Here is a 12,858-nt window from a genome sequence, read left to right as displayed (position 1 = left end):
TGGATGGTGGGTGTCCAGAATTCGCTGCCCAGATTCTGCTGGTTAAAGCAAGATCCCTCAACTTATTTACAAGGATCTCGATTCCCACCTGAATCACTGGAACCTGCACGGCCACGGGCCCAGAGATTAGAATGGGTGGCTAGCTTATTCAACACAATGGGCTGAATGGCCTCTTCCTCTGCTGTGCTTATGTAAGGTACTATCCTTCTGTGTCCAGATCCTTCCCCATCTTGAACACCTCTATCAACTCCCCCTTTCTTTCAGTGTGGGCTGCTCTGACCTCCTCATGACCTTAGGCCAGGTGTTGAGGTTTCTTGAAAGTAAGCCCGCAAGATTGAGAAGCAGAATGAGGCCATTTGGCCCATCGAGTCTGCTCTGCCATTCAATCATGGCTGGTATGTTTCTCAACCCCATTCTCCCTGGAACACTTGATCCCCTGAATACTCAAGAACTTTGCTATCTCAGTCTTAAAGACACTCAATGACTTCACCTGCAGAGCCCTCTCTGGCAATGAGTTCCACAGAATGACCACCCCCCGGCTGAAGAAAGTCCTCCCTAGCTCAGTTCTCAATGCGATTGATGGTATAGCTGCCGTAGATCTCCATTGTCCAACCTTCCAGCGGGGCCCTGACTCCACAAACACCATAGTCTCTCACAAGAGGAAACATCTGCTCCACACCCACCCAGTCAAAATGCCCCAGAGTCTTAAACGTTTCTCAAAAGTCATCAGTGACTCTTCTACTCTCCACAGGATTACAGGCCAAGCCTGTCCAGCCATTCTTGATAAGGCATTCTACTTGTTCCAGGAATTAGTCCAGTGAACGTTCGCTGAACTGCTTCCAACGCGTTAATATTCTTCTGTAGGTATGGTGACCTGTACTTACACAGTGCTCCGGATGTGGTCTCACCAATGCACTGTGGAACTGAAGTATAAACTCCCTACTCTTGCATTCCAAACACAACATTCTGTTAGCTTTCCTGATCACTTGCTGCGCCTGTGCACTCACATCCTGCACCAGGACCCCCAGATCCCTCTGCATCCAGGAGCTCTTCAACCCCTCACTGTTCACTTCCTTGTTATTCTTTCTGCCTGAATGGACACTAGCCCACATTGTACTCCATTGGTGACTCACTTGACCCATCCACATCCCATTGTAAGCCCCTCAGGTCCTCCTCATGTCTTGCTTTCCTGATAAGTTTTTGTGCCATGGCCTGGTGGTGTTATCGCTGGATTGCTAATCTAGAGACCCAGATAACCTTGCGGGGACCCGGGTTCAAATCCCGCCAAGGCAGACAGTGGAATTTGAATTCAATAAACCTCTAGAATTAAGTGTCTACCAATGACCATTATCGATTGTCTAAAAATCCATTTGGTTAACAAATGTCCTTTAGGGAAGGAAACTGTTATTCTTACCTGGCATGCATGTGACTCCAGACCCACAGCAATGTGGCTGACATGGATGGACATTAAATTAGGGATGGCACGGTGGCTCAGTGGTTAGTCACAGCAACCTCACAGTGCCAGGGAGCCAGGTTCGATTCCAGCCTCGGGTGACTGACTGTGTGGAGTTTGCACGTTCTCCCAGTGTCTGCGTGGGTTTCCTCCGGGTGCTCTGGTTTCCTCCCACATTGAAAGATGTGCAGTTTAGGTGAATTGGCCACGCTATATTGTCCATAGTATTCAGGGATGCATTAGTCAGGGGTAAATGTAGAGTAGGGGAATGGGTCTGGGTGGGATACTGTTCAGAGGGTCAGTGTGGACTTGTTGGGCCTAATGGCCTGTTTCCACACTGTAGGGAGTCTATGATTCAATGAAATGCTGCCTATCCAGCGAGACCCTAATCCTGTAAATGTATAAAGAAAAAAAATTATCTCCCACACCTTTGATCCTTTCATCTGAGTAAATTATATAAACTGTAAAGAGGTGGGAGTCTAGCATTGACTACTGGAGCACAGCATCTTGCCTTTGGCTCCTCTCTGTGCCATCACTAGGGGGATTGAATCCTGACTGCGGTCTCTCTCTCTCCCTATCCTGTAATGTCGAACATCTGCTGGGTATGTTTTGCCTGAATGAATGGTTTCTGAGCGCTGATTTTCCTGTTGTCTCTCCCTGACAGGATGTTGCCACTGTTGAAGCAGGTGGCTCTGGGCCAAGGCTCTATCCGGGCCTACCTCTGGTTCTTCGTCATTGCCCTGGCCTTGACCGCCATCATCAAGGCTGCAGTTGGTGCCCTCGACCTGCTGAGGCGTTTCCGGGACAACACCAGGAGGCTGAGATGTTTTGAAAGTCCCCCCAGGAGGAGCTGGCTGATGGGGCACCTGGGAATGGTAGGATCCCTGGAAAGCAGAGTGGGGAGCCCCTGCGCAGGGAAGTGGGAGACCGACAGATCCTGGATCTGCGCCGACTCACCGGGAAGGGGACAGGAATGATTGAGGCTGTTCTGTGAACCAGTGGAGGGTGGAGGAGCTACCGGATAACTGACCCTGAAAACAACCCATGGGCTTTTGGGGAGGTAGAGGGTGGAGCATTGGGGCCTTCCCCCTCAGTCTAGCCCCTGTCCACCATGATTTGGGGGGCAGGGCTTGGAGACCAGCGGGGAAGCAGAGCTATGACCATGATCAGGGGCAGGGTGGCCATGATCTTACTGACTGGATGAACACAGGTTTGAGGGGCTGAATGGCCTGCTCCTGTTCCTGAGTCCTGTCTTTCTGACACAGCACGGGGTGGCATCCATGAGGCTGAAGCACCTGTTGAACCGATGTAGAATCAGAGAAAATCAGAGCACGAATAGGCCATTTGGCCCTTCAAGCCTGCCCCACCATTCAATATGATCAGCCAATTCATTACCTCGTTACCTATACCTTTGATCCCTTCAGCCCCATGAACAATATCGAACTCTTTCTTGAAGACTTCCAATGCTTTGACCTCAACAGTTTCCATGGCAGCTCCCAGTCTCTGGGTGAAGAGATTTCTCCTCCTCTCACTCTGATACGGCCCACTCTGCATCCTCAAACTGTGACCCCGGTTCTGAGCTTCCCAGACGTTGGGAACAGCCTTCCTGCGTTTACCCCTCCTGGTCCTTTATTGGAATTTTCTAGGTATCTATGAGACCTCCCCCTCTGTTGTAAACTCTGGTGAATATAGTCCGAACTGATCCAGTCTCTCTTCACAAGCCAGTCCCAGGAATCAGGACCTCATGGGTTTTGTTGCAATGTGAAGGTGTAGGAGTAAGAGGGATTGTGTAACTCTGTCACACTCCTGTCTTTGCTGGTGTGAGTGTGTGTGTGTGTGGGGAAGGGACTCTGTGAGTGTGTGTGTGTGTGTGTGTGTGTGTGGGGAAGGGACTCTGTGAGTGTGTGTGTGTGTGTGTGTGTGTGTGTGTAAGGGACTCTGTGAGTGTGTGTGTGTGTGTGTGTGTGTGGGGAAGGGACTCTGTGTGTGTGTGTGTGTGTGTGTGTGTCTGTGTGTGTGTGTGTGTCTGTGTGTGTGTGTGTCTGTGTGTGTGTATTCGTCCTCGTGGGTGCCTTCTCTTTGTAACTCCAACTGCTCAGACGCGCTATGGCCTACCTGTGGTGCAGGTGGGATTTGAACCGGGGGCTTCCTGCCTCAGAGGTAGGGACACTACCACTGCACCACAGGCGCTTTCCGTTCTCCCCGTTGAGTGAGTGTTTTGTTAAGTTGACTAACTACCTGAAACCTGCTGCTTGGTTCTGTGTTTGCTGTGACTTTGCATGCTAATATCTCTCTCTGTTTGTACACCCCACTGCGGGCAGGTCAATCCTGATGAGGAAGGCATGAGAAAGATCGCAGAGCTGGTTTTGACCTTCCCACTCACCATGAAGACGTGGCTGGGACCAGCTTTGCCACTGATCTCGCTGTTCCACCCCGATTACATTAAACCTGTCCTCTTGGCATCAGGTATTCAGTCAAAGCCCGAGCCGATGAGTATTGAGTAAGGTGCTGGGAGAGGCTGTGGACACCTCGGTCCTCCCGAGGTACTGACTGAGACAATCAGAATGGGATCCCGTCCAACAGGGAGAGGCAGACAGGCCAAGATAGAGGGATGGGACAGGCAAGTGGCAGTACAGCGAGAGGCCATTCATCCCATTGATGCTGTGTTGTTACAATCCACACCAAGGGGACGGTCAGCTGTTCCTGATCCAAGATTCACCTGTTTCTCATGGGTCCGCTTTTCAATGTGGGCCCTGGGGGGGTGAAGGGTACATTGGGTGGGCCAGCTGGTTGTCACGGAGATGGCAGCGGTTTCTCATAAACGTGGATTTCAGTGACAGGCCTGTGTGGTACAGTGGGCAGCAGGCCACAGGTCTGACTCTTCCACTAAATGTTTTCGACATTACTAAGAGCCAGATCCTCGGGTGAATATCTGGAATATGCCCGTCAATTTTGCCTGTCCTTGGATCTTGACACGGGGTTATCAGGACTCAATAGTGTTGCCTTGGTGTGTTGGTTAGTGAGACAGTGTCAAGCCAGCTCTACAGGCACTGAGCATACAGGCTTCAGCCAGGTTGGGCCCCAGAGCCTTGGTAACTGCCTGACTTTGCTAAAATGGCTGCCCTCACACAAAATGGTTGCCATCGTGAGGTGTATCCAGGATCTCCCATCACACGCCCCAGGTCTGACTTTACTGAGGAACCATCTTTATCTCTGGGCAGATTAGATTAGATTAGACTTACAGTGTGGAAACAGGCCCTTCGGCCCAACAAGTCCACACTGACCCGCCGAAGCGCAACCCACCCATACCCCTACATTTACCCCTTACCTAACACTACAGGCAATTTAGCTTGGCAATTCACCTGACCCGCACATCTTTGTGACTGTGGGAGGAAACCGGAGCACCCGGAGGAAACCCACGCAGACACGGGGAGAACGTGCAAACGCCACACAGTCAGTCGCCTGAGTCGGGAATTGAACCTGGGTCTACAGGCGCTGTGAGGCAGCAGTGCTAACCACTGTGTCACCGTGCCGCCCACAAGTCAACTTTGACTATTAAGCATGAATCAGGGCAGGCCCTAGGAGGGTAGGTGAGGTAACTTGACACAGGTCCCTCCACAGTTTGTGAGGAATGTGTCTGTTTGAACTCAGCTGTGGAGAAGCTGATGCAGTGAAAAAAACTGTCAGTGTTTTTCTCTCTACGTACGCTGTTGAATTCCAGGTATAGGTCAGTGACTCCAGGTATGTGTGTCATCTCTAAAAGCTGAAAGTTTGTTTTATAAAAGTTTGGAGTTCATCACAGCCAGATCCTTTCCTGAATAGACTGTTGTTCACAAAGCCAGGTTTGTGGGCAAAAATACGATCTTTCTGGCAATTTAAAGAAAGGTGACTGCCTGGATAGCTTGGTCTCTCTGGTATATCTGTTGGTGCTTTTGGCGTGTTCACCTCGCCACTATTGGCAGTGTCATTGGTGTGACCTCTTCACTCTCTGTTCATTGTTTGTCTGGTCTATTGGTCTTGGCTGGTTGGGCAGACTGAGCTGCTGGGGGTTGAAGTGGATGGGATCAGTGAGTAGTGACCTTGTACTGTGCCCAGAGGTAAACAATCAGGAGTCACCTTAACATGCCCTAGAGCACTGGTCCAAATCAATCCAAACATCTCCTCACAAGTCTCTCTGCTGCTTTTCACCCTCTACGTGTCCTCCTTTACTCATTTTTCTTGTGTTGCTTTGTTTTTATCCTCTTTTTCACTGCCTCTCCCTTTGTCCCGATCGAACTCCTCTCTTCCTTCACTCTCTCAATCACTGACACTTGTCCCTCTCTGCCTATCCCACAGTTTACACGGGATCTCATCTGTGTGTTCACATGGTTGAGGTGTTTCATAACCCTCTCACTCCCAAACTAATCCCACTGGGCTGCATTCCTGATGAAGGGCTTTTGCCCGAAACGTCGAATTTACTGCTCCTTGGATACTGTCTGAACTGCTGTGCTTTTCGAGCACCACTAATCCAGAATCAGGTTTCCAGCATCCGCAGTCATTGTTTTTACCTAATTCCTCTGGACCCGCGCTCTGCCCATAGCCCTGTATCAATCCCCAAACTAATCCCACTGCCCCACTCTCTCCCCATAGCCCAGTATCAATCCCCAAACTAATCCCACTGCCCCACTCTCTCCCCATAGCCCTGTATCAATCCCCAAACTAATCCCACTGCCCCACTCTCTCCCCATAGCCCTGTATCAATCCCAAACTAATCCCACTGCCCCACTCTCTCCCCATAGCCCTGTATCAATCCCAAACTAATCCCACTGCCCCACTCTCTCCCCATAGCCCTGTATCAATCCCCAAACTAATCCCACTGCCCCACTCTCTCCCCATAGCCCTGTATCAATCCCCAAACTAATTCCACTGCCCCACTCTCTCCCCATAGCCCTGTATCAATCTCCAAACTAATCCCACTGCCCCACTCTCTCCCCATAGCCCTGTATCAATCCCCAAACTAATTCCACTGCCCCACTCTCTCCCCATAGCCCTGTATCAATCTCCAAACTAATCCCACTGCCCCACTCTCTCCCCATAGCCCTGTATCAATCCCCAAACTAATCCCACTGCCCCGCTCTCTCCCCATAGCCCAGTATCAATCCCCAAACTAATCCCACTGCCCCACTCTCTCCCCATAGCCCAGTATCAATCCCCAAACTAATCCCACTGCCCCACTCTCTCCCCATAGCCCTGTATCAATCTCCAAACTAATCCCACTGCCCCACTCTCTCCCCATAGCCCTGTATCAATCCCCAAACTAACCCCACTGCCCCGCTCTCTCCCCATAGCCCAGTATCAATCCCCAAACTAATCCCACTGCCCCACTCTCTCCCCATAGCCCAGTATCAATCCCCAAACTAATCCCACTGCCCCACTCTCTCCCCATAGCCCTGTATCAATCCCAAAATAATCCCACTGCCCCACTCTCTCCCCATAGCCCTGTATCAATCCCAAACTAATCCCACTGCCCCACTCTCTCCCCATAGCCCTGTATCAATCCCAAACTAATCCCACTGCCCCACTCTCTCCCCATAGCCCTGTATCAATCCCCAAACTAATCCCACTGCCCCACTCTCTCCCCATAGCCCTGTATCAATCCCCAAACTAATCCCACTGCCCCACTCTCTCCCCATTGCCCTGTATCAATCCCCAAATTAATCCCACTGTCCCACTCTCTCCCCATAGCCCTGTGTCAATCCCAAACTAATCCCACTGCCCCACTCTCCCCACAGCCCTGTATCAATCCCCAAACTAATCCCACTGCCCCACTCTCTCCCCATAGTTCTGTATCAATCCCCAAACTAATCCCACTGCCCCACTCTCTCCCCATAGCCCTGTATCAATCCCCAAACTAATTCCACTGCCCCACTCTCTCCCCATAGCCCTGTATCAATCTCCAAACTAATCCCACTGCCCCACTCTCTCCCCATAGCCCTGTATCAATCCCCAAACTAATCCCACTGCCCCGCTCTCTCCCCATAGCCCAGTATCAATCCCCAAACTAATCCCACTGCCCCACTCTCTCCCCATAGCCCAGTATCAATCCCCAAACTAATCCCACTGCCCCACTCTCTCCCCATAGCCCTGTATCAATCTCCAAACTAATCCCACTGCCCCACTCTCTCCCCATAGCCCTGTATCAATCCCCAAACTAACCCCACTGCCCCGCTCTCTCCCCATAGCCCAGTATCAATCCCCAAACTAATCCCACTGCCCCACTCTCTCCCCATAGCCCAGTATCAATCCCAAATTAATCCCACTGCCCCACTCTCTCCCCATAGCCCAGTATCAATCCCCAAACTACTCCCACTGCCCCACTCTCTCCCCATCACCCAGTATCAATCCCCAAATTAATCCCACAGCCCTGTGCTATCCCCACAGCCCTATTTCAATCCCCAAACAAATCCCACTGCCCCACTCTCTCCCCAAAGCTCTGTATCAATCCCCAAACTAACCCCATTGCCCGACTCTCTCCCCATAGCCTTGTATCAATCCCCAAACTAATCCCACTGCCCCACTCTCCCCACAGCCCTGTATCAATCCCCAAACTAATTCCATTCCCCCACTCTCCCCCCATAGCTCTGTATCAATCCCCAAACTAATCCCACTGCCCCACTCTCTCCCCATAGCCCTGTATCAATACCCAAATTAATCCCACTGCCCCACTCTCTCCCCACAGCCCTGTATCAATCCCCAAACTAATCCCACTGCCCCTGTCTCCCCACAGCCCTGTATCAATCCGCAAACTAATCCCACTGCCCCACTCTCTCCCCATAGCCCAGTATCAATCCCCAAATTAATCCCACTGCCCCTCTCTCCCCACAGCCCTATTTCAATCCCAAACTAATCCCACTGACCCCGCTCTCTCCCCATAGCTCTGTATCGATCCCGAAACTAATCCCACTGCCCCACCCAGTCCCCATAGCTCCGTATCAATATCAAACTAACCCCACTATACCTGCTCTCTCCCCATAGCCCTGTATCAATCCCCAAACTACTCCCACTGCCCCTCTCTCCCCACAGCCCTATTTCAATCCCAAACTAATCCCACTGACCCCGCTCTCTCCCCATAGCTCTGTATCGATCCCGAAACTAATCCCACTGCCCCACCCAGTCCCCATAGCTCCGTATCAATATCAAACTAACCCCACTATACCTGCTCTCTCCCCATAGCCCAGTATCAATCCCCAAACTAATCCCACTGCCCCACTCTCTCCCCATTGCACTGTATCAATCCCCAAATTAATCCCACTGTCCCACTCTCTCCCCATAGCCCTGTGTCAATCCCAAACTAATCCCACTGCCCCACTCTCCCCACAGCCCTGTATCAATCCCCAAACTAATCCCACTGCCCCACTCTCTCCCCATAGTTCTGTATCAATCCCCAAACTAATCCCACTGCCCCACTCTCTCCCCATAGCCCAGTATCAATCCCCAAATTAATGCCACTGCCCCTCTCTCCCCACAGCCCTATTTCAATCCCAAACTAATCCCACTGTCCTCGCTCTCTCCCCATAGCTCTGTATCGATCCCGAAACTAATCCCACTGCCCCACCCAGTCGCCATAGCTCCGTATCAATATCAAACTAACCCCACTATACCTGCTCTCTCCCCATAGCCCTGTATCAATCCCCAAACTAATCCCACTGTCCCACTCTCTCCCCATAGCTCTGTATCAATCCTCAAACCAATCCCACTGCCCCTCTCTCCCCACAGCCCTGTATCAATCCCCTAACTAATCCCACTGCCCCACTCTCTCCCCATAGCCCAGTATCATTCCCAAACTAATCCCACTGCCCCTCTCTCCCCACAGCCCAGTATCATTCCCAAACTAATCCCACTGCCCCACTCTCTCCCCATAGCCCAGTATCAATCCCCAAATTAATCACACTGCCATGTGCTATCCCCACAGCCCTATTTCAATCCCAAACTAATCCCACTGTCCCCGCTCTCTCCCCATAGCTCTGTATCGATCCCCAAACTAATCCCACTGCCCCACTCACTCCCCATAGCTCCGTATCAATATCAAACTAACCCCACTATACCTGCTCTCTCCCCATAGCCCTGTATCAATCCCCAAACTACTCCCACTACCCCCCTCTCTCCCCACAGCCCTGTATCAATCCCCAAGCTAATCCCACTGCCCCACACTCTCCCCATAGCCCAGTATCAATCCCCAAACTAATCCCACTGCCCCACTCTCTCCCCATAGCTCTGTATCAATCCCCAAACTAATCCCACTGCCCCACTCTCTCCCCACAGCCCTGTATCAATCCCCAAACTAATTCCACTGCACCACTCTCTCCCCATAGCCCTGTATCAATCCCCAAACTAATCCCACTGCCCCACTCTCTCCCCATAGTTCTGTATCAATCCCCAAACTAATCCCACTGCCCCACTCTCTCCCCATAGCCCTGTATCAATCCCCAAACTAATTCCACTGCCCCACTCTCTCCCCATAGCCCTGTATCAATCTCCAAACTAATCCCACTGCCCCACTCTCTCCCCATAGCCCTGTATCAATCCCCAAACTAATCCCACTGCCCCGCTCTCTCCCCATAGCCCAGTATCAATCCCCAAACTAATCCCACTGCCCCACTCTCTCCCCATAGCCCAGTATCAATCCCCAAACTAATCCCACTGCCCCACTCTCTCCCCATAGCCCTGTATCAATCTCCAAACTAATCCCACTGCCCCACTCTCTCCCCATAGCCCTGTATCAATCCCCAAACTAACCCCACTGCCCCACTCTCTCCCCATAGCCCAGTATCAATCCCCAAACTAATCCCACTGCCCCACTCTCTCCCCATAGCCCTGTATCAATCCCAAAATAATCCCACTGCCCCACTCTCTCCCCATAGCCCTGTATCAATCCCAAACTAATCCAACTGCCCCACTCTCTCCCCATAGCCCAGTATCAATCCCAAATTAATCCCACTGCCCCACTCTCTCCCCATAGCCCAGTATCAATCCCCAAACTACTCCCACTGCCCCACTCTCTCCCCATCACCCAGTATCAATCCCCAAATTAATCCCACAGCCCTGTGCTATCCCCACAGCCCTATTTCAATCCCCAAACAAATCCCACTGCCCCACTCTCTCCCCAAAGCTCTGTATCAATCCCCAAACTAACCCCATTGCCCGACTCTCTCCCCATAGCCTTGTATCAATCCCCAAACTAATCCCACTGCCCCACTCTCCCCACAGCCCTGTATCAATCCCCAAACTAATTCCATTCCCCCACTCTCCCCCCATAGCTCTGTATCAATCCCCAAACTAATCCCACTGCCCCACTCTCTCCCCATTGCCCTGTATCAATACCCAAATTAATCCCACTGCCCCACTCTCTCCCCACAGCCCTGTATCAATCCCCAAACTAATCCCACTGCCCCTGTCTCCCCACAGCCCTGTATCAATCCGCAAACTAATCCCACTGCCCCACTCTCTCCCCATAGCCCAGTATCAATCCCCAAATTAATCCCACTGCCCCTCTCTCCCCACAGCCCTATTTCAATCCCAAACTAATCCCACTGACCCCGCTCTCTCCCCATAGCTCTGTATCGATCCCGAAACTAATCCCACTGCCCCACCCAGTCCCCATAGCTCCGTATCAATATCAAACTAACCCCACTATACCTGCTCTCTCCCCATAGCCCTGTATCAATCCCCAAACTACTCCCACTGCCCCTCTCTCCCCACAGCCCTATTTCAATCCCAAACTAATCCCACTGACCCCGCTCTCTCCCCATAGCTCTGTATCGATCCCGAAACTAATCCCACTGCCCCACCCAGTCCCCATAGCTCCGTATCAATATCAAACTAACCCCACTATACCTGCTCTCTCCCCATAGCCCAGTATCAATCCCCAAACTAATCCCACTGCCCCACTCTCTCCCCATTGCACTGTATCAATCCCCAAATTAATCCCACTGTCCCACTCTCTCCCCATAGCCCTGTGTCAATCCCAAACTAATCCCACTGCCCCACTCTCCCCACAGCCCTGTATCAATCCCCAAACTAATCCCACTGCCCCACTCTCTCCCCATAGTTCTGTATCAATCCCCAAACTAATCCCACTGCCCCACTCTCTCCCCATAGCCCAGTATCAATCCCCAAATTAATGCCACTGCCCCTCTCTCCCCACAGCCCTATTTCAATCCCAAACTAATCCCACTGTCCTCGCTCTCTCCCCATAGCTCTGTATCGATCCCGAAACTAATCCCACTGCCCCACCCAGTCGCCATAGCTCCGTATCAATATCAAACTAACCCCACTATACCTGCTCTCTCCCCATAGCCCTGTATCAATCCCCAAACTAATCCCACTGCCCCACTCTCTCCCCATAGCTCTGTATCAATCCCCAAACTAATCCCACTGCCCCACTCTCTCCCCACAGCCCTGTATCAATCCCCAAACTAATTCCACTGCACCACTCTCTCCCCATAGCCCTGTATCAATCCCCAAACTAATCCCACTGCCCCACTCTCTCCCCATAGCTCTGTATCAATCCCAAACTAATCCCACTGCCCCACACTCTCCCAATAGCCCTGTATCAATCCCCAAACTAATCCCACTGCCGCTCTCTACCCACAGCCCTGTATCAATCCCGAAACTAATCCCACTGCCCCGCTCTCTCGCCATAGCCCTGCATCAATCCCCAAACAAATCCCACTGCCACACTCTCCCCCCATAGCTCTGTATCAATCCCCAAACTAATCCCACTGCCCCACTCTCTCCCCATAGCTCTGTATCAAACCCCAATCTAATCCCACTGCCACACTCACTCCCCATAGCTCTGTATCAATACCAAACTAACCCCACTGGCCCACACTCTCCCCATAGCCCTGTATCAATCCCCAAACTAATCCCACTGCCCCACTCTCCCCCCATAGCCCTGTATCAATTCCAAATGAATCCCACTGCCCCACGCTATCCCCACAGCCTTGTATCCATCCCAAATTAAACCCACTATCCCACACTCTCCCCATAGCCCTGTATCAATCCCCAAACTAATCCCACTGTCCCCGCTCTCTCCCATAGCCCAGTATCAATCCCCAGACGAATCCCACTGCCCCGCTCTCTCCCCACATCCCTGTATAAATCCTCAAACTAATCCCACTGTCCCACTCTCTCCCCAGAGCACTGTATCAAGCCTCAAACTAATCCCACTGCCCCACTTTCTCCCCATAGCCCAATATCAATCCCCAAACTAATCCCACTGCCCTGCTCTCTCCCCATAGCCCTGTATCAATCCCCAAACTAATCCCACTGCCCCACTCTCTCCCCATAGCCCTGTATCAAACCCAATCTAATCCCACTGCCACACTCGTTCCCCATAGCTCTGTATCAATACCAAACTAATCCCA

At 51.7% G+C, this 12,858-nt stretch overlaps 1 protein-coding gene across 2 annotated transcripts in view; it reads left to right on the top strand.

Annotated features, from left to right (window-relative positions):
• LOC132836060 (ultra-long-chain fatty acid omega-hydroxylase) overlaps window positions 1-12,858 on the top strand; it is a 52,642-nt gene that overhangs the window by 8,502 nt on the left and 31,282 nt on the right. Inside the window, exons 2-3 of one of the 2 annotated variants that reach the window (XM_060855304.1) lie at window positions 2,118-2,328; window positions 3,775-3,919. In XM_060855304.1, coding sequence (XP_060711287.1) covers window positions 2,119-2,328; window positions 3,775-3,919 — 355 coding nt within the window. In that variant the 5' untranslated portion in view covers window position 2,118. The remainder of the gene's footprint in view (window positions 1-2,117; window positions 2,329-3,774; window positions 3,920-12,858) is intronic. The other variant, XM_060855303.1, reaches the window with a different exon arrangement.

This window comes from Hemiscyllium ocellatum, chromosome 45 (genome assembly GCF_020745735.1).
Source record: "Hemiscyllium ocellatum isolate sHemOce1 chromosome 45, sHemOce1.pat.X.cur, whole genome shotgun sequence".
Lineage (NCBI taxonomy): Eukaryota > Metazoa > Chordata > Chondrichthyes > Orectolobiformes > Hemiscylliidae > Hemiscyllium > Hemiscyllium ocellatum.
Note: the sequence above shows the minus strand (reverse complement) of the source record. Positions and strands in the feature narration are given on the sequence as shown.